General features: G+C 42.2%; 1 protein-coding gene across 1 annotated transcript in view; it reads left to right on the forward strand.

Moving 5' to 3' along the window:
* Positions 1-27,437, forward strand: part of CHD2 (chromodomain helicase DNA binding protein 2) — a 434,678-nt gene that overhangs the window by 22,669 nt on the left and 384,572 nt on the right. The window contains 1 exon segment of the mRNA XM_030189719.1: positions 26,002-26,236. Coding sequence (XP_030045579.1) covers positions 26,002-26,236 — 235 coding nt within the window.

Genomic DNA, 27,437 nt, shown 5'->3' on the forward strand with positions numbered 1-27,437 from the left:
AGACTGAAGTAAAATTTTACCCATTTTAAACCTGATTGCAAGAATAAATGCGTTTGTTGAACTGATGCTAATGGTCATCAGTGGATCCAGAAAGATCAGATGAATTTCCACTTTGCTCAGTTGGCTGTTCAAGTACATCAGAGTGTCATTTACTGTCACACAATAAAAATAAAGGTTTGAAATTAATTGAAGAGCTTCTGCCTGATCAACAGAAGTTGTTACAAGAGCGTTCTGGTCAACTTTTCAATGCTGGATCAACTATTTGCCTTCATCATGAATCCTTACTGTTGAAAAAGTTTGAATTTTTGCAAAGAACCTGCTGTAACCCATTTTCCAAAGGTGGTCATAATGCAAAAAGGGGCTTAAGAGTGCTGGATGACACACTAGCAGCCCAGCTAAAGGCCTTAACAAGCAAAATATTTGTGCCGGGTCAGAGACTGTCAATCTTGTGGAAAAGACGTCAGTAACAGAGCTGCTGATTCTTTATCATCATCAACAACAGCAGATGATGAACACAGTGACATTTCTGGCAAGTTGAACACAAGTTTGACATCTCTTGGTATTTCTCCATTAAAGTTCAAAAAAGTCAGCAAGCGTGATGTACGAGGCTACACCAAGCGCAAAATCAGGCGAGTGCAAAATACTTTGAGTCATCATCTTGCAGTTGCTGGTGGCTTAGACCTAAATGAGTTTGAAACTCAACCTTCTACCAGTCAGAAATGTGACAAATGTTCTGATTATGATGACCTGCTAAACGAGTTGAAAAACAAAGTCCAAGTTTCAGCAAATCATGCAGAAAAACTGCAAATACTAACTTTAGCACCAAAAAGCTGGTCTATTGAAAGAACTGCCTCAGAATTCATGGTTTCAACTAGAATGGTTAAAAAAGCAAGAAATCTGAAATCACTTTGTGGAATTCTGGCAAAACCAGACAAGAAAAAAAGTAAAGTTTTACCAGAAGAAACAGAAAAAAAAATTCTTGGCTTTTTTGAAGATGATGAATTCAGTAGACTGTGCCCAGGGAAAAAAGATTTTGTCTCTGTCAGAATTGGCACTGAAAAAATTCAAATGCAAAAGCGCTTGCTGCTTAGCAATCTAAAAGAAATGTATGTTGCATATCGTACTCAAAATGGGCCAGAAGTGGGTTTTTCCAAATTTTGTGAGCTAAGGCCAAAATGGTGTGTCACTGTTGGCTCATCTGGTATGCATTCAGTGTGTGTTTGTGTCATTCATCAAAATGTGAAGCTTATGCTTGCTGGAAGCCATCTGCTGAACGAAGATTACAAAGCACTGATGGCTAAAACTGTGTGCAATTTGGAATGCAAAGAATGCATGCTTCACAGGTGTGAAATATGTCCAGATGTGCTTGAAAATTACCTTCAGGATTGAGAAAAATGTAGTTCTTTATTTATAATGGGTCTCTATTATAAATAAAGAACTACATTTTTCTCAATCCTGAAGGCCCAGTGTTTGCTTTGTTTGGTTGTTCTTGTATACTGTATTCCCTCTCTTTTGTGACTGTATACTTGAAAATTACCTGACAGAAGTGTTCAGTGATGCTGACCCAGGTGAAACAATCGAGTTTAAGCAGTGGGTTCATACAGATCACACCACACTGGAGACCAAACAGATGTATGTTGATGATTTTGTATCTGAGTTTGCATTGAAAGTTTCAAACCTGTCAATTCACCATTACATTTCCAAACATCAGACACAATACTTAAAAACTGTTAAAGAAAACCTAAATCCTTGTGAAATTGATGTTCTCTTGGACTTTGCTGAAAACTACTCCTTTATTGTCCAAGATATGCTGTTCAAGGTTTCCACTGGGAAAACAGTCAAGCTACACTGCATCCATTTGTTGTGTACTTCCGTGATGCTTCAAGTGAAATTCAGTGCATAAGTGTTTGCATAATAAGTGACAGCTTGCGGCATGATGCAGTTGCTGTACATGCATTCTTGGAAAAATTAATCGCGTTCTTTAAAGCAAAATTGGAGAAATAAAATATGTAACATACTTTAGTGATGGCTCAGCTGCACAATACAAGAACTTCAAAAACTTTGCAAACTTGTGCTGTCATCAAACAGAATTTGGAATAAGTGCACAGTGGAATTTCTTTGGCACAAGCCATGGCAAGTCACCATGTGATGCCATAGGTGGTACAACAAAGCGACTAGCTGATCAGGCTAGATTGCAACGACCTAAAAATAGCCAAATTCTCACAGCACAAGGCTTGTTTGAATTTTGTGATCAAAAAATAAATAAAATCAAGTTCATTTTTGTTTCCAAGGATGAAATTGAATCTTCAAGATCTGCACAAGAGGAAAGATTCAGTAAAGCTTCCACAGTTGCTGGAACTCGTGAAAATCACCAGTTTATTCCCATTGACTTGAACCAAATTTCAGTCAGTAGAGTGTCAAATGATTCCTCCTCATTTGTTGTCAAACTTTGTCAGTCAGATGACCCAGTGAGTGTACCTGGCATAAATGTGTCTCAACTTCAGCCTGGGCAGTATGTTGCCTGTGTTTATGACAACAAATGGTGGATTGGCAATGTCTGTGACACATCATTTGAAGAACATGATGCCTTGGTCAACTTTATGCATCCATGCGGGCCTGCACGATCATTTCATTGGCCTAGCAGAAGAGATTCCTGTTGGATTTCTGAACAGCATATTCTAGCAGTTCTTCCAGTACCAGCAACTACAGCACTTGGACGACAGTATACATTTCCAGAAACAGCAGTGAAACTTATCAGTGAAAAATTCTTGTCACTTCAGCACTGAGGTTTTACTTGGGAACCATTAAGACACCCCCATTAGGCTTGAGAAACTAGGCAAAGACAACCAAATGAGGCTTGGGAACATCAAGTAAAATGCCCACCTTCAGGCTTGGGAGCCTGTGCCAAGTGGCTGGACTTGCCTGGCTATTGGGCGTGACCTCTTGGCGATGAGGTTGCCACTTCCTATTGAATTGGTAGTGGCGTAGCCACCATGGACCAACGCATGCTTAAAGCAACTGAGTGACTTATACAGCAATTAGAAACATCGATGGGCCCTATATCCGTTTCATCTATCATTCAACAATACTGGCCAAAAAACACTTTTTTTGCAATCCTTATATGTAGACACTCCAAATTGAAAACTACATATTCTGATAGAAGGAAATCTGCTCTTTCTAATGGTGCTAAAAGAGAGAATATTGAAGCTGTTCCACTGGAGATCAAGGGCATCAAAGATAGCCCCAAATGGGCAAAAATACTTTTTATACTAACTTTGAACGCTTATAATTTTTCAACCACTTGAAGGAAAGTGCTGCAAATTGGAAGGCCTCATTACAGCCGTGCATTTAGTACACCTACCAAAAATCAACCTGAAAGGCCAACTAGTTCAGAAACTACAGCAGCCTCAACATCGCTGTAAATTGATTTTTGCCTTTTTTTTTTGGCAAAGTTTGAGCCTAAACCATTCAAAAAGTAAGAGGACTAGGAACATGGGGTTTTGCCAGTTCATTAAGCCCTAAACGTAGTGCAGGTTCTCCAAATATCCCCCTTGTACTACTAAAACTTCCAGTTTTACAGCTTCTGGAAGTTGTCCCAAAATGTCATTTTTGCTCAGGCGACATTTTGTAACCCTTTACTTGAGGGGTCCCCTAGAACCTCCAATTTTTAGTCTTTTGAACTAAAATTTTGCACAGCTTAGTTTTTTATCATAAAGAAACTATGTACCAAATTTCATCAAAATCTGAGATGGTGAGGTGGGGAAGACCTTTAAAATTGGTCCACTTGACACGGAATGACTAATGGATTCCGCAATGGGTTCTGAAATTATTTTGTCTTTGTAGATTAGGATTATGCCGCTTCCTCTTTTACCTGTTCTGGTCCAATGGTTGATTTTGTATCCTGGAGGGCAGATGTCAAGGATTATGGGGTCATCTTGGTTATGAATCCAAGTTTCACTGATGAATATTAGGTCTTGGTTGTCCTGAGTAATCCAGTCTGTTAAGGTTTCCGTTTTGTTATTGATTTAACGTTTATATATCCTATTTGGATCTGTTTAAACGTTTCGTCTAAGGTGGGTATTAATGGAATATTTATTAGTTGACGTGATCGATTGTGTTGAGTGTGTATGGATTCTTTTCTCCTGTTTTCTGTTTTTGTTTGTGTGATGAGGATTTTCCATGGTAAGGTCTGGTTTTGATCTGATGACAGTAGTTTAATCTGTTCGTCCTATGTTGGGAGTGTATTATGGGGATGATATTCTGTTCTTCTTCTAATGAAGATGAAGGTGCTAAGGAAGGTGAAATTGTGATACCTGTTAACTTCCTCTCCTTTATTCCAGCCACACGAATACGTATTTCTGCCCTAGAATACTACAGCTTGGACTTGCTGGGCTTTTCTGATTTCTCTGCTGTTTCCTTAATGTATATAGGGTTCAGTTTTAGTGAGCTGCTTAAATTTGAAACTACAGTGGTGAATGACGCTTGGGGTGGCTCAAGGACCTTAGGCTGCTCTAGGAGTCGAAAGAAATGGACAGAGACTTAATTGAAGACATCCACGATAGGAAAGGGAAGGTACTACTCATGATTTTAATACTTAACGTCGATTGGGGTATCCTGGCAGAGGTGTCATCTAGCTGCAAAAGGATCTTGGATTCTCTATAGGAAGAATTGTTTCAGCATTGGGTAATGGAACCAACGCTGGATGGAGCGTGCTTACAAACTGTGAGAATGTTTCTGATGGTGGGAAATCTGGCATCTAGTGATCACCGAATGGTGGTGGTCAATATTAAGACAGAGGAGAAGGCTTGTTTGAGACTGAAGGATTTGGATTTTAAAAGAACTAACTTTGCCAAGGTGGGGAATGTCTCAAGGAACAGTTGGATGGGAACAGCTGAAGGAAGTAGACCGGGGGTAGGGCTGCAGAAAACAAAGGCTAAAGTGAATGGATGTATGGTAGACCAAGACCTGTTTACGGAAGACTGTGTTTGTAAGGAGCTTGCAAAACTAAAAGTAGACAGAGTGATAGAGCCTGATGGAATACACCTGAGGGTGCTTAAGGAACTTGAAGAAGTTCTGTCAGCTCCGCTGACTGACTTCTTCATTGCTTCCTTAGAAACTGGAGTGGTCCCGGTGGACTGGAGAAGGGCGGATGTGGTTCCTTTGCACAAGAGTGGAAGTAAGGAAGAGGTTGGGAATTAAAGACCTGTCACTCTGACCTTGGTGGTGAGTAAGCTAATGGAAATGCTTCAAAAAAGGAGGATTGTGACATTTCTTGAACTACATGGAATGTGAGACCCGAGGCAGCATGGCTTCACTAGTGGTAGGTCTTCTTCGACTGGGTAACCAAACAGTTGGATGTGGGAGGGGCGCTTGATGTGGTATACTTGAATTTCAGCAAAGCCTTTGACACGGTTCTGCACAGGCAACTGATAAATTGAGTGCCCTCGGTGTGGGACTTAGAGTAACTGATTGGGTAAAAAAATTGGTTGAATGGTAGGAGACAGAGGGTGGTCTTAAATGGAGCTTGCTCTGAAGAAAAGGTGGTCGTCAGTGGAGTACCGCAGGGATCAGTCCTAGGGCCGGCTCTTTTTAACGTCTTTGTGAGCGATATTGCGGAAGGGCTGTCTGGTAAGGTTTGTCTCTTTGCGGATGATACTAAACTCTGCAACAGGGTGGACACCCTGGAGGGTGTGAATGACATGAGGAAGGACCTAGCGAAGCTGGAGGAGTGGACCGATATTTGGCAACTAAGTTTTAATCCCAAAATTTGCAGGGTCATGCACTTGGGTCGCAAAACTCCGAGGGAACGGTACAGTATAGGGGGTGTAGTGCTTCAGTGTGCGAAGGAAGAGCGGGACTTGGGGGTGGTTGTGTCTGACGACCTTAAAGCTTTCAAACAGGTAGAAAAAGCGACGGCCAAAGCCAGAAGGATGCTTGTGTGCATAAAGAGAGGCATGACCAGCAGGAAAAAGGAGGTGATAGTGCCATCGTATGTCTCTGGTGAGGCCTCATTTGGAGTACTGCGTGCAGTTCTGGAGACCACACCTACAGAAAGATATAAACAGGATGGAGTTGGTCCAGAGGGCGGCTACGAAATTAGTAAGCGGTCTTGAATGCAAATAATTATATGGACAGGCTTATCAACCTCATCATGTATATGCTGGAAGAGAGGAGGGAGAGAGGAGACATGATAGGAATGTTTTAATATCTCAAGGGCATTTATGTACAGGAAGAGAGCCTTTTTCAAATGAATGAGGGGGCATATGACAAAGTTAAGAGGGAATAGGCTTAGGAGTAACCTAAGGAAGTATTATTTCACAGAAAGGGTGGTGGAGGTGTGGAATGGTCTCCCGATGGAGGTGGTGAAGTTGAGGACTGTTCCAGAATTTAAAATGGCATGGGATAAGCATGTTGGATCGCTTAGGAACAGGAAGAACTCTCATCCACTCTCTCATTACCTCTCGCCTTGACTACTGCAACCTACTCTTGCCTCCCACTTAGCCATCTATCCCCCTTTCAGTCCGTTCAGAACTCTGCTGCACGTCTTATCTTCCGCCTTGACCGATATACTCCTATCACCCCTCTCCTCAAGTCACTTCACTGGCTTCCGATCAGATACTGCATACAGTTCAAGCTTCTGCTACTAACCTACAAATGCACTCGATCTGCAGCCCCTCCTTACCTCTCTACCCTCATCTCCCCTTACGTTCCTACCCGTAACCTCTGCTCTCGACAAATCCCTCCTTTCAGTACCCTTCTCCACCACCGCCAACTCCAGGCTCCGCCCTTTCTGCCTCGCCTCACCCCATGCTTGGAACAAACTCCCTGAGGCCATATGCCATGCCCCCTCCCTGCCCATCTTCAAATCATTGCTCAAAGCCCACCTCTTCAATGTCGCCTTCGGCACCTAACCACTACAACTCTACTCAAGAAATCTAGACTACCCCAACTTGACATTTCGTCCTTTAGATTGTAAGCTCCTTGAGCAGGGAACGTCCTTCTTTGTTAATTTGTACAGCGCTGCGTAACCCTAGTAGCGCTCTAGAAATGTTAAGTAGTAGTAGTGGTTACAGAGGATGGGCAGACTGGATGGGTCATATGGCCTTTATCTGCCGTCATGTTTCTATCTGTGGGCAAAACTGAAAGGAACTATTTTAAAAACACAAGAGAAAAAGAAGGCTGCTGTAGTTCCCAAACGTAGTGGCTGAAAAAGGCCGCTGTAGTTCCCAAACGTAGTAGCTGAAAAGGTAAGTGAAAGAAGATTAGTTAGACGTTACTTTTGCCCGTCTTCCTTTTTGAGTCATCTTGTATCTGGAAAAGCTAAGAGAAGCTGGGGAAGCTGTCATGACAGCAAAGAGGCAAATGGAAGAAAAGATGGCCAATAGGGTAAAATTGGAGGACAAGACATTTTTCAAATATATGTGACAGGAGAAAGAGCCAAAATAGCATTGTGAGGCTCAAATCTGAGGGGGAGGAATAGCTGATAAAGGATAAAGCTGAACTGCTTAACAATTATTTCTGTTTAGTGTTCATAATTGAAAGGCCGGACATAGGACTGCAGGAAACAAATGCTAATGGGATGGATATATGGTAGACCTGGAGTGATTCTCAAAAGGCTGTGTTCATGAGGAGCCAGCTAAGCTAAAAGTAGACAAAGCGATTGGTCCCATGGGATACAACTGAGGGTACTGAAACAACTCAGAAGTTCTGGCATCTTCGCTCTCTGAGCTCTTCCATGCTCTGGAGTGATCTTGGAGAAGAGTGGATGTGGTCCCTCTGCACAAGAGCAGAAGTGAGGAGGTTGGGAATTAGACCTGTCAGTCTGACCTCAGTGGTGAATAAACTAATAGAAATGCTTCTAAAGTGGAGGATTGTGAGGTTTATTGAATCAAATGGACTGGAGGACGTGAGGCAACATGGTTTTACTAAAGGCAGGTCATGTCAGACAAATCTGACTTTTCTTTGACTGGGTGACCAAACAGTTGGACGTGGGAAGCTAGATGTATTGTACTTGGGTTTTAGCAAAGCCTTTGACACTGTTCCACACAAGCGACTGATAAATTGAGTGCCCTCGGTGTGGAACCTGAAGTGACTAAAAACTGGTTAAATGGATGAAGCCAGAGTAGTGGTAAACGGAGCTTGCTCTGGAGAAAAGGATGTTATCAGTGGTGTACTGCAAGGGTCGATCCTTGGGTGGGCTCTTTTTTTTTTTTTTTTTTTTTTTTTTTACATTTTTGTGAGTGATATTGCAGAAGGGGGCTGTCTGGTAAGTTTTTTTTCTCTTTGCAGATGATACAAACTCTGTAATAGGGTGGACACCCTGGAAGGTGTGGATGGCATGAGGAGGGATCTAGCGAAGCTTGAAGAATGGCAACTAAGATTTAATGCTAAGAAATGCAAGGTCATGGCACGTGGGTTGCAAAAATCCAAGGGAACTGTACAGAATAGGAGGTAAAGAGGCATATTTTCAAAGCACTTAGCCTTCCAAGTTCCATAGAAACCTATGGAACTTTGGAAGGCTAAGTGCTTTGAAAATATGCCTCAAAGTGCTTCTGTGTACAAAAGAGCGGGACTTGGGGGCGATTGTGTCTGATGGGTGTTTATTTTCTCTTGTGAAGTCTATGGTTATATGGTCCCCTCTGATAACCACCTAGTCTCAGAGAAGGCTGTAATATGTGGGAATTCTTTCTCTGATCCTTCCACATGCCACAAGAAACATACCATTTGGACAATGGGGCAATAGGGTTTCTGCCTCCTTACACCCACCCCAAGATATAGTGGACCAGTCACCTCCAAGATATGGGGTGGCAGAGAAGACAGAGGCTATGTTCTTTCCAAGGAGAAAGTCTTTATTTCTTACCAATCCAGACAACAACAAAGCAAACAGGCAATAACAAATAGCAATTTGTTATGAGAGGGAGAGAGAGACCACCGCTGTAAAGATCTACTCACTGTTGATCATCTCAGCCTCTGCCTAAATACAATACCACAGTGACTTATATACCCTTTTGTACAATGGATTGGGCATCAATTCCTTCCCAAATCATGCAGCTTGCAACTTCTACTAATTTCTGTCTTACTGCATTGTTTATATAGAATGGAACACACTATCTGAATGTTATGGAACACAGCATCTTATAACAAATCCAAGGTTTCTTTTACAGGAGATTGTAGCCGTTACTTTGCCAAAGAAATTTCTCCAAGACCGAGGTCTTATCATTGTTTTGTCTAGTAATCTCAACACATCTTCGCTTTCAAACTGTCAGGGAGGGGAAGAGTGCTCCTTGCTGTAGATCAGCATGACCTCAAATTCACAGCTTTCAGCAGAAAGTACACAAAGATGCAGCACTCAGGCATTTTAAGTTTGAGCCTTTAGCTATGCAGTTCATGGGTCATAATTGACCTGTCAGTGGTCAGAAAAGTGCAAATCAATTCATGATCTTAAGATAGTCAAACAGGTAAAAAAAAAAAGGTGACCCATCAAAGCTGGAAGGATTCTTGGCTGCATAAGAAGAGGGATGACCAGCAGAGAAAAGTGGGTGATAGTGTCCTTGTATGTGTCTATGGTGAGGCTCCATTTAGAGTACTGTGTGCAGTTCTGGAGACCGCACCTACAGAAAGATATAAACAGGATGGAGTCGGTCCAGAGGGCAGCTACAAAATTGGTAAGTGATCTCTTATCTTAAAATGTTTAACTCTGTAAAAGAGGATAAACTATTTTCAACTAGAGCACAATTATAAGTGTGATTGATTATAATTTTGTACACAGGCCAGCATTGAGGAACGTGGAGGAGCGCAAGTGGTGATTAGTTACGTTTAACTGTTTTGAATAAAGCTCTCTTGAAGTTGTTTGGGGCTTTGCAGTGGATGAGTTGTAACATCGATGGCACTCGGACCCATCGTCATAAATGAACAAGCAGCAGTAAAGATTGGGGGATCGGAAGTTCAGTGCTTCAGAATTTGCAGAAAAGGGACAAGGAGTTATTTCTGTAAATGAGTGATGCTGCTTTAAAGTGTTGTTGAAATTCATGTGGGATATCGACAAAAAAGCAAAGAAACTTTCGGGAATGGATGTCAGTTCAAAAAAAAGATTTTGATGTTATATACAATTAAATATGGATCGATGCTGTCTCGAGGATTATAAATACATTATTGAAGAATAAGCGATTGAGGATGTGAAACTTGGACTCAATGGTCGTGTAATGCATATGAACTGTCAGCATGTGATAAGAATGAGAGGAAACTACTGAAAAGAGATAAGTGATGGGCTGGGTGTATAACGTGTAAAAAGTGTTAAATCTCTATAGAATGGAGCGTATTCTGTGAACAGTAAACGCATGTGTATAGGAGGGGGAATTTTTTTGTAATAAACTGAAGAAGAAAAGAAAAAAGTTGTCTGGAGCACATTTTTGTGATTATTGTTGATAAAATGTTTAAGGACAGGCTTATGAACCTCAACATGGATACACTGAAGAGAGGTGGGGGAGAGAGGATAGAATCTGTTAAATATTTCAGTGGCACTAATGTACAGAAGGTGAGCCTTTCTCTAATAAAGGAAAACTCTGGAATGAGAGGGCATAGGATGTAGTTAAGAGGATATAGGCTTAGGAGGAATCTAAGAAAATACTTTTTCACAGAAAGAGTGATGGGTGCATGGAATGGCCTCCCGGTGGAAGTCGTGGAGATGAAGACTGAGTCAGGATTTAAGTTTGGGACAGGCACGTGGGATCTCTTAGGAAATGGAGGGGTTAGGGTTATTGAGGATGAGCACACTGGATGGCCCATTTGGCCCTTATTTGCCATCATGTTTCTATACTGGGAAGATTTCAGCAGAGTTACCAGCCTATAAACACATTTCTTTATCTCTCTCTGCTGGTATGAAAGGGGCACAACCCATTTGTACAGATTCATATGGCTGTACTAGAGGAAAGGAAATTTATAACAGGCATGACTAAACTTCACCTCTTTGGATCTGCTCTGAGATTGGCTTGATGGAGATGCATATTTAAGAGAATATCTCCTTTGTGTTTCCTGTCCCACTGGTGTTCTTCAAGGCTGGGAACTTCAAGGGTACAGTATGCTGTGGAAGCGAGAAATCTGATATAACTGCTACTTGTCACTTCCCCACTCACACTCACTTTCTCTCTCACATTCAATCAAAGTGTTACTAAGGCCATTTGAGGAGGATCTTCAGAGTTGCTTGGGCATGCTGGTTGGGAGGAATTCACAAAGAGAAGTGAAATACACAGGAGTTCACTCTAGTCCTTTGGCCTCTCCTGCCAAAGCTGAAGCCACTCTAGTAATGTCTTCATTTCACACTGATGCAGTAATTTGTAATTTGTTACTAGTTCTTCACTCAGACTCCATTTTAATGCAGTATCTCCTACTACAGTGCGGCTTATTCTTAAGCTAATGCATTATAGCCCAAATTGTGTAGTGTTAGCTAACAATTAATAGAGGACACCTCATTTTGAGCACCTTGGGCCTTCTACTAGAGTATGTAATTGTAATACGACTAGTGTGCAATTTAGAAAAGAAATGACACTTCTCTGTATAGAGAATATGGCAGTTGTGCCGAACATTAGGGACTGAACTTGTGATGTCGTGAAGGATTAAATAATGTGGAGAGCAAATCATAATTTTTAGAGTGTATGAGTTGTCAAAACGTATAAGGTAGAGAACTAGAAAATGGAGGGCTAGGGAAAGAGAAGTTGTAGATCAGGTAGTAACTCATTTCGGGGTTGGTTTGTCATTAGAAAAAAAAATGTACTCGTGGGCTAACTTGAAAAAGGGAGTCACCTCTTAAGATTAACTGAAGGAATATTTTCATAACTTTATGTACTTTTGTTTCCTTAATGGTGCCCTTTTGAGGTTGAGATCTTAAGTGATTGATTCTGGAAAGGGAGGAGGGGAGATAGTGAAGATCAGTTATTATTTTTTTTTGTCTTTTACGCAAATGGTTTTGCATTTTCAGGATATCTCTAATGGGTATGAGGAGTTGCCAGTGTTGTAACTAAGTAAATGTAGCTAGTTACTGTACTTGTAGAGAAGTACAGGATAACATTTTTTACTTTTATTGAAGTAGTAATTTTGCCAGTGTTTACTACTTCTATTCAGTTACATCTGATGCTTGCAGTTAAAAGTAAAAACGAAAGGGAGATATCAATGACAATTTCTCAGTAAACCAAATGAAACAGCAAAACTGGGAACAGGATTTTGCTATTGCAAACCTTGTAACACAAACAGTGGATAATCACATTTTAAATTTCGCTGTTCAGTGAGTATAACCTTTAACAGTGCTGTTGCCTGGTTTTTTTTTTTTTTTAACTGGGTACTAGTCTCCAAGCAAACAGAACAGTGATGAGTTGATTCACTTTAAAGAGGAGAAGAAGCTGAGGCTAGTAGCAATTCTTGGTGAACAGATGTGTGTGTCTGCCACAGTAGACTGCTCATCAATCCATGGGAAACTTTACATTGGGGTAACTGTCCACAAGATTAGTCTTTAGGGAGGAAGTCTGCTTGTCTGGCTAAAGACTGAAGGGTTCCCACACATTTGATGTTCTTGCGTCAATTCTCAAAAATATTCAGTTTGTCAGCAGATGAAAAATTTAATTTTTTGAAAGCCTTCTTTGTAATTGGACACTGACAGTGCTGATAAAGATGAAGATGCAAGTGATGAATTAGACAGCAGTACTTCTAATACTGATGACAATGATGATTAAAAAGTCAAATGTTTTAGAGATTCCCTTGATAACTTGTTTACCCAGTCAGAAGAAATTAGTATTCTCCGAGGACAAGCAGGCTGAATATTCTCATGATGGGTCGTCGTCCGCGACGGCCCAAGAGACCGGCAACAACTTTAAAAGCAAAAAAGAATCTTCCCAAAAGCTACGTTGCGTGGACAGCTTCCTGCCCGCGATGCGAGCGTGCCCCTACTAGTTTTCTTTAATACGCTTCAAAGTGAAGACGTATTTTTTCTTCGCGCTTCAGAACAGCTCAGGAGACTGTTTTTTGGTGTTTAACGCCTCTTTTTCCCCTTCTTCAGCGTCCCGCTGTATTTATCTTCTTTATATTAAAAAAAAAAGTAGTGTTTTTCCTTATTTTTCTTAGTTTTTGTCACCTTTTTTAAGTTTCGTTTCGTTCCAGACTCCAGGCCCATGACAGACTAACGTCAGATGCTTTTCTCCTGCATTGGGGGACAGGCCTTCTGTATGCGTATCCTCCTATACCTCTAGTAGGGAAGACTTTGCTGAAACTCAAGCAAGACCGAGGAACAATGATCCTAATTGCTCCTTTTTGGCATAATCAGATCTGGTTCCCTCTTCTTCTGGAGTTGTCCTCCAAAGAACCGTGGAGATTGGAGTGTTTTCCAACCCTCATCACCCAGAACGAGGGGCCACTTCTGCATCCCAACCGCCAGTCTCTGGCTCTCACGGCCTGGATGTTGAGAGCTTAGAAGTTGCCTCCTTGGGTCTTTCGGAGAGTGTCTCCCGAGTCTTGCTTCCAGAAAAGATTCCACGAAGAGGTGTTACTCTTTCAAATGGAGGAGGTTTGCCATCTGGTGTGACAGCAGGGCCCTAGATCCTTTTTCTTGTCCTGCACGGACCCTGCTTGAATACCTTCTACACTTGTCAGAGTCCGGTCTCAAGACCAACTCCGTACGAGTTCACCTTAGTACAATTAGGCTGACCTTCTATATGCTGATGATAAGCACTATCTCTGGACAGCCTTAGTAGTTCGTTTCATGAGAGGTTTGCTTCTGTCAAAGCCCCCAGTCAAACCTCCACCAGTGTCATGGGATCTCAACGTCATTCTCTCCCAGCTGATGAAAGCTCTTTTTGAGCCACTGAATTCCTGACATCTGAAGTACTTGACCTGGAAGGTAATTTTCTTGGTGGCTGTTACTTCAGCTCGTAGAGTCAGTGAGCTCCAAGCCCTGGTAGTGCATGCACCTTATATCAAGTTCAGTCATAACAGAGTAGTTCTCCGCACTCACCCTAAGTTCTTGCCGAAGGTGGTGTCGGATTTCCATCTGAACCAGTCAATTGTCTTGCCAACATTCTTTCCCTGTCCTCATACCCGACCTGGTGAAGACAAGTTGCACACCTTGGACTGTAAGAGAGCATTGGCCTTTTAGGTGGAGCGGACAAAGCCCTACAGACAGTCCGCCCAATTGTTTCCTTTTAATCCTAACAGGAGGGGAGTCACCATCGGAAAATGCACCATTTCTAATTGGTTAGCAGATTGCATTTTCTTCACTTATGCCCAAGCTGGGCTGACTCTGGAGGGCCATGTCACGGCTCATAATGTTAAAGCCATGACTGCGTCAGTGGCTCACTTGAAGTCAGCCTCCATTGAAGAGATTTGCAAGGCTGCAACGTGGTCATCAGTCCACACATTCACATCTCACTACTGCCTTCAGCAGGATACCGGACGCGACAGTTGGTTTGGGCAGTTGGTGCTGCAGAATCTGTTCGGGGTTTAGAATCCAACTCCACCCTCCTAGGCCCATTTCTGTTTTGTTCCAGGCTGCACTCTCACTTTAGTTTTGTTTCTTTTTAGGTCAATCTATATTATGTCCTCGTCGTTGCGAGGCCCAATTGACCAATGATCATTGTTTTGAGTGAGCCTGGGGACTAGGGATACCCATCATGAGAATATTCAGCCTACTTGTCCTTGGAGAAAATGAAGATACATACCTGTAGCAGGTATTCTCCGAGGACAGCAGGCTGAATATTCTCACAACCCACCCTCCTCCCCTTTAGAGTTGTTCCAATTCTCTATTTTGCTACTTATTGAACTAGTAGGGGCACGCTTGTGTCGTGGGTGGGAAGCTGCTCGTGCATGCGCAGAGCGTTCTTGCGACGCAGCGTTCAGGAAGATTCTTTTTTTGCTTTTAAAGTTGTTGCCGGTCTCCTGGGCTGTCGCGGACGACGACCCATCATGAGAATATTCAGCCTGCTGTCCTCGGAGAATACCTGCTACAGGTATGTGTCTTCATTCTATTGCAACCTAGCCTGATTTGAAGGATTTTATCAGACTGAACAATCTACTTTCTGCAGGTGCAGTTGTTCAACCTTTTTAGCTGTGCTAGATTAATGACTCGCAAGCATACTCTGAGTTGACTGACAGTCCTTTTCAGAAATTTAGTTTTACTAAAAACAAAGTGGATTGAATTGTAGAACAATAAAGTTGTTTGGATAAAAACTGTGTTCATTGTATTTGTGATACTTTTTACTCAAAGTATTAGGCAATAACTTTTTTATTTATGTATGACCCTTTATGGTTACATGGCTGGAGTAGAAAATGGGGGCTGAGGTTAAAGATAAGAGGTAAATGGAGAATTTATCTTCAGCTAGAGGTGTGGGGAGAGAGGGTATGGAGTTAGGAAAGGGGGAGTATAGACAGAACAGGGAGGAGAGAGAGCCTGGATTAGAAGAAGGAGCCATCATCAGGCCTATAGCACTTGCATTCAGAGTCTGCCATTCACTCCCCATATTCACCCATTGATCTAAACTCATTGCAAACATTGTGGTAGTATATTGACACCCTGTCTTAGTATATAGAAAGCTGACGGGAGTAGTTACCTGTACCATGTAAGCTTCCAGTTAATGTAACGGGGATAAAAATTTAATTTTAAAACTCATGAGTGACCAGTGTATTGCTGGTTTGAAGTTGGTCTGATTCAGTGGAGCTCCATTGCTAGTTTATGCAGAAGCCAGTGGTAACTGCATGTGGGTAAAAAGAGGCAGTAGTTAAGTTTGCAGTAATTAGTCTCGGACCCAGAAGTCCTGCTATGATTGCTGCTGTCGGTGATGAAAAGTAGCTTTTGAAGGACAGCAGCATCAGATAATGGAGTGCTTGCATCAGCTCCTACTGTTGTAGGTGATGACAGTAGGAGTGTATTGAACATAATAGCAACCTTGGCATTGCTTGCCACTGTTGAGGTGGTGCATTATTCAACTTGGACTGCAGGAAATGATTCCTGGTGCTGGGGCAAGAAATAAAAATAGCTATTAATCTTCAGCATACAAGGTGCAAGTGAATGAATGGGGACAGTGATGATAGTGAACATGAGTAGCCATACTGTGTTGGACCAATGATCTATCAAGCCCAGCATCCAGTTTCCAACATTTGCCAAGTCAGGTCACAAGTACCTGACAGAAACCAGGTACTGGTGATAAGGTAGAACACTATGTTTTGACATCCTTGCTATAGGTCAGTGTTTCTCAACTCAGTCAGGTTTTCAAGACATCCACAATGAATATGTATAAGACAGATCTGCATGCACTGCCTTGGTATGTAAATCTGGCTCATGCATATTCTCATTGTGGTTATTCTGAAAACCTGATGGGACTAGGTTGTGCCTCGAGGACTGGTTGAAAAGCACTGCTCGGGGGGGGGGGGGGGGGGGTCTTTTTCAAAGGCGTCCTAGCATTTTTTGTACGCGCTAATGATTACCGTAAGCTAAACGTCCAAATAAATGCTAGACACCTATAGGAATATATGGGCATCTCTAGCATTTAGTGCATGCTAAAAACGCTAGCTTGCCTTTGTAAAAGGGGCCCTAGGTTAATAGTCTTGAAAGAGTGACAGTTAAGAGATGGTTGCTTATGTCAGACATGCAGGGTATGCATATGTAGATATCTTGAAAACCTGATGGCTGTGTGGGGTAGTGGTACACTAAAAATAGGTAGACCTTGTTAAGATGGCTTGCCTTTCTATCTAGTGTCTCTATCATGTCCCCAAAAGTGCAGAAATATCCTCCAAGTTGTAGTCTGACCATGCTGCATTCAGATGATACTTAATCTGAAGCCTAGCTATAGGGGTGGTAATTATAAGGGGTGACTCTCTATTTGGTTGTTAACTTGTTTTGTGAGCCATATATTAGAGCATAATTCTAGTATTGCCCTCTTCAGTCTTTCATTTGTTTCTATAATATTGTGTGAAAAGATTTAATAGGCATGAGTTCCTAACATATACTGGTGGTTTTACTGTTATATGATGTGAATATATGGTTGTTTGCATGAAAGACAGGAGGTGGCTGTGTTTTTTGGTATGAGAAGAGTGGGAAAGCAATGACAAAAGCCGTTAGAAACAAGTGTATGAATAAAGTAGTTTTGTGTGCTACTCATGGCAGTGAGGCCTGAGAGAGCAGCACCTAACCCCCAAAGTAAAAATGCCAAAACAGGCATGCACTTTATCTTACAAAGACTTACTGAAGACGAAACTGCACATCTTTTTTTCTTCTTTGATCCTCTGATCCATTCCCAACCAATTATTCGCTCTATCTCCCCTACTGTCCTCCCTTTTGTTGTATTCTGGCTCTCATTTTCCACTGTAATTGTTTCTGATGCTTTCAAGCATACTGTGGTTACAACACTCCTGAAACCTTCACCAGCCCTTCCAATTAGCATCCAGCATCTTGTCTCCCCTCCCTTTCTTATCCAAGCTACTTGAAGATGCTGTTTACTGTCTCTTTCATCTCAAGCTATTCTTGATCCACTACAGTCTGACGTTCATCTATTACATTCAGCAGAAGCAACTGTTGCAAAAGTCTTGGACCTGTTCCTGGCCAGAAATGGAGAACGGAGGAAGAGAATTTCAGTCTTGACCATATTCAGTTTTAGATAATAAGACATCCAGGTAGAAATGTCAGACAAGCAGGCCTTAATTCCTGATGAAATGTACCCAATTCTTATCCTTTTTGACCTATCTGCTTTTAACATTGTTGATCACTCATTAATATGCTCTGCTCACTTGGATTTCAGGGCTCTGTTCTGTTTTGGTTTTCTTCTTATTGCTCCCATCTCACTTTTTGTGTATGTTCTACTGCAAGTTTGTCTGGCAACCTCGTTTTCTTGGCCCACAGAAAGTAGGCAAAGACCATCAATTATGCAGCTCTTATAGGCCCATTTCCCTTTTGGGGGTTGATTATAAAATTTTCACTAAGATTTTGGCCCCCCGCCTACAGCGTTATCTTCCACTTTTGATTTACAAAGATCAGGCCGGTTTCATTCAGGGACGACAAACCTTCAACAACATATATAGAGCTCTTCACCTAATATATAGGGCCTAAGCCACTGGAATCTCTCTGTGCTTATTGTCATGACGTTAAAAAGGCATTTGATAGGGTGCATTGGCCGTTCCTCTTTGCTGGTTTAGATAAGATTGGCATCTGTTTGATTTTCTCATTGGCTTCATCTTATGTATACAGCACTGCGTACATTTTTCTGAGTCAATGGCCAGTGCTCCCGACCTTTCTTGTTTCGGGGCACGCAACAGGGCTCTGCTTTGTCCCCTCTGCTATTTGCATTAGCCAATGAACCTTTAGCCATCAATATTTGCGCACACCCAGATATCAAGGGTCCTCGGCATGTGGATACTGAAGCTCAGATTCTTCTTTTTGCTAATATACTTCTCACTTTGGTGGAACCGAATATTTCTTTTCCAGTGGTGTCGGCTATGTTACAGGATTATGGTGCGGTCTTGGGTTTCAATTTGAGGCCCTCGATATAAATATCTTTGGCCAGCAAGTGGCCTTGCTGCAATCTCATTTACCATTCCGCTGGGCATTGCGGCATATCCTTTACCCTGGGGATCCAACTTACTTTGTTTGGGCGATCTGTTTGGGGCTAATTTCCCTGCCAAGGTGCGTGAGCTATTTTTGGAATTAGATCGATGGGAGGGACTGACAATCTCTTGGCTTGGATGCATTAATGTGATCAAAATGATCTTGCTCCCCAAAATATTATGTCTATTTATGGCACTCATTTCTCTACCTGAGAAATGTTTCCGAGGCCTACAGTGTAGGGTTTTCTCATTCGTCTGGAAGAAAAGGCTACGGGGGTGTAGTGAAGTGATGCATCAAATGCGTGCATAAGGAGGGATGGGAGTCTCCTTCCTTTTTATATTATCAGGCGGCACACCTTAGAAGCTTAGCTGACTGGTTCCAGGGTACAAGTAAGGCATGGAAAATACTTGAGCAAACGTGGTTGGACCCATACCCTCTGAGAGCAGTACCTTGGCTACCTAATTGACTTCTAAGGGAGATTACCCGGGGGGGCCCTACCTCTGCTTCAGTGGCCTTTCTCCATTCTTCCTGGATTGCACATATTTTACACATATGTTTATCCGCTTTGCCCCACAATTTGTTCCAGAGACCTTAGACTCTTGCCACCGCTCTTGGGAGTGCTTGGGCCTTTATGAACTTGGCCAGATATGGGAGGAGGGAGAAATACCTTCGTTTGATGAGATATGTGAGGAATATTGTTCATCCCTTCAAAGAATTGTAACAGATTGGTGAGGAAAGATTTCCCTTCGCTAAATCCATGTGGCTTTGTCTCATTAATCCATGCTTTTGAATATTCTCTGTAATTTTGTTCTTTATAATAGTCTCTACCATTTTGCCCGGCACCGACATCAGGCTCACCAGTCTATAATACCCACTTTCATAGGATAGGAAACCTTGGTTAAGCTAAAGATAAATTTCAAAACAGTAGTCCAGAACCATTTTCTACTAAAGTGTTAGATATAGATACCAGAAGTAAGGATTTAAACACCTGTTCCCATTGTACATAGTCATAGGATACCCCAGGTACCCTCCCACTTTGACAAATAATACAAAATGGGTTTACGATATGAAAGGAGAGCTCTATATATCCTGGAAACACCACCTCTCCCTCCCCCATTAGCCAACGCTCGTTCAAGAAAGGTCTCTGCAAAACTCAGATCCCCCCCCTTTGCTCTTCGTGAAACAAAATCGCAGAGTTGATAATATTGGAAAGCATTGGAGGGAGGGATAAAGGTGAGCCGGTTGATATTGTGATTCTGGATTTTCAAATGGCATTTGACAAAGTACCTCATGAAAGACTCCAGAGGAAATATAAGAGTCATGGGATAGGAGGTAGTGTCCTATTGTGGATTAAAAACTGGTTAAAACAGAGAGTAGGGTTAAATGGTCAGTATTCTCAATGGAGAAAGGTAGATAGTGGGGTTCCTCATGGGTCTGTGCTGGGACTGCTGCTTTTTAACATATTTATAAATGACCTAGAGATGGGAGTAACTAGTGAGGTAATTAAATTTGCTGATGACACAGTATTCAAAGTTAAGTCACAAGAGGATTGTGAAAAATTACAAGAGGACCTTGGGAGACTGGGCGTCTAAATGGCAGATGACGTTTATTGTGAGCAAGTGCAAAGTGATGCATGTGGGAAAGAGGAACCCGAATTTTAGCTACGTAATGCAAGGTTCCACATTAGGAGTCACCAACCAAGAAAGGGCTCTAGGTGTCGTTGATACGTTGAAACCTGCTGCTCCGTGTGTTGTGGCGGTGGCTAAGAAAGCAAATAGATTATTAGGTATTAGGAAAGGAATGGAAAACAAAAATGAGGACATTATAATGCCTTTTGTATTGCTCCATGGTATGACTGCACCGTGAATATTGTGTTCAATTCTGGTCACCACATCTCAAAAAAGATATAGTGGAATTAGAAAAGGTGCAGAGAAGGGGTTGCGAAAACGTTAAAGGCGATGGGACGACTTCCCTTTGAGGAAAGGCTAAAGTGGCGAGGGCTCTTCAGCTTGGAGACAAGATGGCAGAGGGAGAGATATGATAGAGGTCTATAAAATAATGAGTGGAGTGGAACGGATAGACATAAAGCGTCTGTTTACTCTTTCCAAATATACTAGGACTAGGGGCATGCAATGAAGCTACAATGTAGTAAATTTAAAATGAATCGGAGAAAATGTTTCTTCATTCAATGTGTAATTGAACTCTGGAATTCATTGCCAGAGAATGTGGTAAAGGCAGTTAACAGTGTTTAAAAAAAGGTTTGGCTAGCTTCCTGAGGAAAAGTCCATAGACCATTATTAAAATGGGCTTGGGGACAATACACTGCTTATTTCTGGGTTAAGCAGCATAAAATGTATTGAGTTTTCTGGGATCTTGCCACTTATCTGTGACCTGGATTGGCCACTGTACGAAACAGGATGCTGGGCTTGATGGGCCTTTGGTCTGTCCCAGTGTGGCAATACTTATGTACTTATGACTACTGCCTCCTGCACTTTAAACCCCGAGGAGTGAAAAGGCCTACCCACCGTTTAGTCACACAAGTATTTGTGGCCAGCGGCATGGAAGTGCCCCACTCTTCCTGGCCTTCGGATGATTCTGCCTAAATTGGACTATATTCATCTGATGTCTAAATTAACTACTTTGTGTACAGGACTCCTATTAACATACCATAAGATCTGGGACCCATATGTATAGTGAACATCACATCCTGACTCTTCTTTGCTTGCTTATTAAAAGTGTGTGTGTGTGTGTGTGGGGGGGGGGGGGGGGTACTCTTACATGGAGGGGAACATGGGATAGGGTAGAGGCAGATATAAGCAAGTTGTATATTAGCTTTTGTTGTTGCTCATTTTTGGAGTGTCTAGGGTTACCATATGTCCGGATTTCCCCGGACATGTCCTCTTTTTGAGGACATGTCCGGGGCAGCCGGCAGGTTTTGCCTGCCCGCCTGTTTGGATTTCTGGACAAACGGGTGGGCGGGCAGGCGAGCGGCGCCGTGGGTCTCCCCTCCCCTTACTATCTGCCCTGGTGGTCTAGTGACTTCTTTAGGGCAGGAAAGAGCCACCTCTTTCCTGCCCGGAGCACTGCCTGTCCTTGCCCTACATCCTTCTCGGTCTCAGCTCGGGATTCAAAATGGCCACCGAGAGTTGAAGCGGCCTCGCGAGACTTCAACTCTCGGTGGCCATTTTGAATCCCGAGCCGAGACCGAGAAGGATGCAGGGCAAGGACAGGCAGGAAAGAGGGGGCTCTTTCCTGCCCGAAGAGGTAACTAGACCACCAGGGCAGTAGATAGTAAGTGAGGGGAGGGGAATATGTGACAAGGGGGAGGGGAGGTGACGTGAGTGGAGGTGACGGGGGGGCAGGGGAGGGGAATATGGGGCGGGGGTGAGAGCAAGAAGGGGTGAGGATCAGAAAGGGACATGATGTGGGTGGGGCAGGGGTGTGTGGTGTGGGCAGAGCAGGGGCAGGACAGGGGGTGTGACGTGACCTCTTTTTCAGAGGACAAAATATGGTAACCCTAGGAGTGTCTGATCAATACTGATTTTCCTCTTTTTGTTAGTGTCTTAATAAAATAAAAAAAAAAAAACAAAAAAAAACCTGCCATGGTAGCAAGCAACAGCAGGAAGCAGGCAGTGGCTACCCTCATCGGACATCTGTGCTCTGCCGCATTTGTGGGGTGGGGGCATAGCCCCTCTTGCTTCCCTCCCCCCCAACTGCACTCTTGATTCCCCCCCCCCCCCCCCAACTGCACTCATGTTTTCTGTATTTTTCTTATTGTGATGGCCACTGCTCCAGTCACAATAGCATTTCTATGATGAGAGGACAGGGAATTTGAACTGGCTAGTAGGCATGAAGTTTCTACTGCTTCCTCTTGGGTGGAGAGTAGTTTCAGGGCAGTAGCATTTGTATAGTGGTGGGATGTAAATTCTGCTTGCCTGCATGTTGTTGCTGCTTAAAATAGCAGACTATTCCTAGTCAGATTTTTCTCCTACATATCAATTGAAATGTGCACTTAAACTGCTATTGCTGTTTTTCAGAAAGTGTAAGGCTTTGCTGTGCATAAGATACAGTAAAAACAAACGAAAAAAGAAAAAAAAACCCCCTAAAAAGCAGGCCGCATTTAAAAACCTGTGAAGTTACTGGAAGGAAACTGTATTTCTTCAGGATGAAAAATAACTTGCTTTATCTCTACCTTCGTATGTTTTTTGCATTTTATTGGATGAGAGAGGAATGGTATTTGGTATGAAAATGCCTTCTTGCTTGTCTCTCCATTTTGATAACAGATTCAATAGCAAACAGACCTTCAAAATGGTGGAGCATGACACTTGTTCATAAAATGGCAACTACTCAGAGGCCTGGAGGAATGGAAATTCTGGATGAATCAATCACGTTTCAGTGCTGCCCTCTGCCAGTCTTCCTTGGAAAGTGCAGGCACTTTTTCTTTGAGACAGCACTACATTTGGAACTGGGAAACTAATTTCATAATGTTACGTAATCTAAACTAGCCTTTCTCATTGAATAAGGTTTTTAAGATCAAGCTTTCAGTACACAGTATTTTACTGAGCACAATTTTTTTCATGAGCTACAAGCCAATAACAGAAAAATTAACATTTGCTTCAGATCTATGCTTTTTTTTTTTTTTTTTCTCTCTGCAAGAAAGATTTATAGCTAAATAGCCTTTAATTTTTTCTTGCCACTATGAGCATGCAAAATACTAACATTAATGACAACTTCCCCTGAAAAACATTTGTGGTTTGGCTCAGTGGCAATACTAGAAGGTAAAAAGCCGGGTTCAGTTCTTGGTTAGGTTTTCTGGCCCTTCGGCTGAATGAGGATGTTGTACAGGTGATGTTCACAGACTCTAGGCAAGGTAGTCAATGATTTGTGCAAAGGCAACAGTTGGTATCTGATTTATAGGGTCCTAGAAGTTGTCCTGGTGCACATGTTCCACCCTACTCTCCAGCCTGAGTATTGCTGCAGTGACTGTGCCAAAGTAATTTTGGATAGGAAACCGATACACGTGCACACTGAGTCAGGAATGTAAAAGCTGTCTCTGCAATATTATTAGCCCTGCCAGTCTGTGGAACTGAAACAGCACAAGCACAAAATATATTTGTATTACATTACATTTTTTGTAAATACTCTGTGCAGATAACAGAACAAGACAACTAGGTAGACCGTAGGACACTGGTTCTAAAACCTGGTACTGGAGGCACCCCAGCTAGTCAGGTTTTCAGGATACCCACAATGAATATTTATGAGAGAAATTTGCATGCACTTAATGTTCTTGTGTAGTTTATTATTTGACATACACACACTGTTGAGGGGAAAAAAAGTCCCTTATAGTGCATTTTGATTTATCGAGTGCATTTGATGTTGTGAATCATTTCTTGTCAAATATTTTAAATAACATAGGTGTCACAGGGAACATTTTGAATTGGTTTCAAAGTTTTCTTGCAGTAAGAACTTATTTGGTGAAGTTGGAAAGAGTGTATCCTGAGAAATGGGATGCGGCTTGGGGGTCCCTCAGGGCTTTCCACTTTCCCTGGTCCTTTTTAATGTCCTTATGATCTCATTGGGTTATCAGTTAGAAGCTGCTGGCTATAAAGCTTTAATTTATGCAGATGATATTATGATTTTAATTCCAGTAGAAACAGAAGTTGTACATGTATTTCTGCAAATAGTGAATTGTATGGTGATGCGGTACATGGGTGTTCAATAATAGTCTTAAGCTTAATAGTGAGAAATCTTAGTTGGTAATCAGGGTATCTCATTGAAACCATCTTCGTTAATATTAAGTGGTCTAAATGACACTTTGGAATTGTCCTTGGAAATCTTAGGAGTTAATGTTAGGGAACGTAATCTGTCTTGGCAGTCTCAGATAAATGGCCTCGTAAAAAAAAACTTGAAATGTATTCAGAAATATTTCACTCAAGAAAAATTTCAGCTGTTAGTACAAGTCTTATGGATGTATGTTTACTAAGATGTGTTAGCATTTTTAATGTGCCTTTAAAGTTAAGGCGTGTTAAACGTTAACGTGTCTATACATTTCTATGGGCACATTAGCGTTTATTGTGCAGTAACCATTAACGCATGTTAACCTCACTAACACGCCTATAGCGCACCTTAGTAAACATAGGCATTAGTTTAATGAAACTTGATTATTGTAGAATTTTATACCTTGGCTGTGCAAAACATTTACTGAGAGAACTTAGAACCATTCAGAATACAGCAAATCCGTCTTATATGTGGCTTAGGTAGATTTGATAGTCCTCTCCTTGTGCTTCTGGTGGAGGCTCAAGATCTTTTTAAGCTTTGCTGTTTTTGTTTAAGATTCTGAAGGGCCTAGGTCCACGCTACTTGCACTTGATGATTGACCTACTGGTCTCGAAGTATGACACCTGTAATAGTTTGTTTTTTCCATCTTACAAAGGATTACGTTCTAAGAGAAATTTCACAGCTTTGTTTTATCAGGCTTTAAAAATCTGGAATTATTTGCCAAATTCTGTAATTTTTTTATCAGTGTACTTTTTCGCAAATCTCTTAAAGCCGTTTTATTTAGAAAATATGTACTTTCTAGCTAACTTAATTATATTTGATTTTCTCTTTAATGATTGCAGCTTAGACTAGATTTTGGGTATTTATTTGTTGCATTTGTATCCCACATTTTCCCACCTATTTGCAGGCTGAATGTGGCTTACATCTTACCATAATTTATAATTTTATCATTTTAAGATCCCAGTTTTTGTGAACTGGTCTTATTTTGAATTGTAATCCACTCCTAACCTATTTCATGATGTTGAGGGGACTATAACATCAAGGTAATATAATATAATATGTAATACATAGGACAGTGGTAGCGCTTTGATATTTGTTTATTACACAGGTGATATACCGCCTTTTTGTAGATGGTCAAATTGGTTTACGTATACTATTTTTGCAGTTATATTTTTGTCCTTAATGGGCTCACAATCTAAAGTTATTTGTACCGGGAGCAATAGAGGATTAAGTGACTTGCCCAGGGGACAGAAGGAGCTGCGGTGGGAATTGAACCCGGGTTTCCAGAATTTCAACCTGCTACACTAACTGTTAGGCTACTCCTCCACTCCATGGTAATGGAGGGTTAAGTGACTTGCCCAGGGTCACAAGGAGCTGCAGTGGGAATTGAACCCAGTTCCCCAGGATTTACATATCAAATAAGTTATGTCTGGAAATATCGCAAGTACCAGCAAAATGTGCTAAGATATCCTAGGGAATATGTGCAGTCTGTATTTGTGTGTTTTTGTTACAGTACACCTTAACTTTTATTTTTGAAAGATATACATATAACAGCTTTTCTGGCTTTCTGCAGTTGCTCATGTGCATTTAATTTGTATTCATAGTTCTTTATTTCTGTTTCTCGCTGTCCTTCTCTTTTTCCAAACAAGCCATTCGGCATCCGAGTCCAATCACTCTGGCTCTGATTCGGGAAGCCAGTCCGAAAGTGAGCAGGGGAGTGAGGCAGGCAGTGAACATGGGAGTGAGTCCAACAGCAGTTCGGAATCCTCAGAGAGCCATTCAGAATCTGGGAGTGAGTCGGCAGGCTCCAAATCACAGCAGACCTCCACAGAAACTAAAGAAAAGGCTGCTAGTAAAAAAGAGAGGCTAGCTGATGTGAAAAAGGTATGGCTTTTCTACTTGTTTTCAAAATCTCTTTCTTAAGGCTCAGCATACATGCAGATAAGAGTATTTACCTGCAACTTCTGTAAGCCCTTTCTCCGAGGACAAGCAGGCTGAATCATTCTCATGTGGGTCGACGATCTGTGTCGGCCCGGGAATCGGCATAATAGCCAGCAAAAAATTTTCTAGAGCTTTCTGGTGCATGTGCCGCACCCCACCGCACATGCGCAGAGTGCCTTCCTGCCCGCTGCATGACTGCGTTCAGTTGTTTTTTCTCTGCGTGAGAAGCAGCAGTTTTTACCGTGGCTCCTCTTTTGCCCGGGAAAGAGCCTTATTTTGTGCCTTTTCATTGATTTTTTTCCATTGTTTTTTTTCTTTATTTTACAAAACAAAAAACAACCCTTTATTCTTTTAGTTTTTGGGACCGCTTTTGTTGCGGGCGGCATTTGGCTTGCTTGGTCAGGTTTCTCCATTTTTGTCCTTTTCTTTGTTTTTTTAGGCACAATTGAGTCTTTTTATTTATTGTATTTATTTGCTGCATTTGTACCCCACATTATCCCACCTATTTGCAGGCTCAATGTGGCTTATATTTAGTCAAAGCCGTCTTCTCTTCCATGTCATCGAAGACTCCCAGTGGCTTCAGACATTCTCAGTGCAGCTGGATCATCTCAGGTACTGATATACATTCTTGGTGTATTCAGTGCCTTGGGCCTGACCACAGCCCGTCAAATTGTGTCCTTTTTCTTTGTATGAAGAAAAGGATGCAAATTTCCCAACAAGCTCAGAGAGAAACTTTTTGGAGCTTGGTCTGGCCTTTCGATGTCGGCATCGTTGGCGTCAACTTTGAGGGAGGCATCAACATCGGGAACCGAGGTAGGGATGGCTGCTTCGAGGCCCAGAGACACTGGGAGCAGTGAGGCGTCAAGTGGGTCTCCACCTGTCTTGAGGCCTCCTGCTGTGCAGCCCCCCCCCCCCCCCCCCCCCCCGGAACCAGTCTTTGTCAGACCTGACCCTGAGACGACGGGAGGATTTGATGTTGTCCTTGTTGGCACTGAGGAGCTTAGGTGAGGTGCATCGGACGAAGGCCAAGAAGCACTGACACCGATCTTTGGACGGTGCTGAGAGCTTCGGGGTGCCAAGGGATCTGGCCCCCGAGAAGCGATAACACTAGGAGGATCACTCCCCCTTCATTCAAGAGGTGCCG

Source organism: Microcaecilia unicolor, chromosome 1, assembly GCF_901765095.1.
Source record: "Microcaecilia unicolor chromosome 1, aMicUni1.1, whole genome shotgun sequence".
NCBI classification, from domain to species: Eukaryota; Metazoa; Chordata; class Amphibia; order Gymnophiona; family Siphonopidae; genus Microcaecilia; species Microcaecilia unicolor.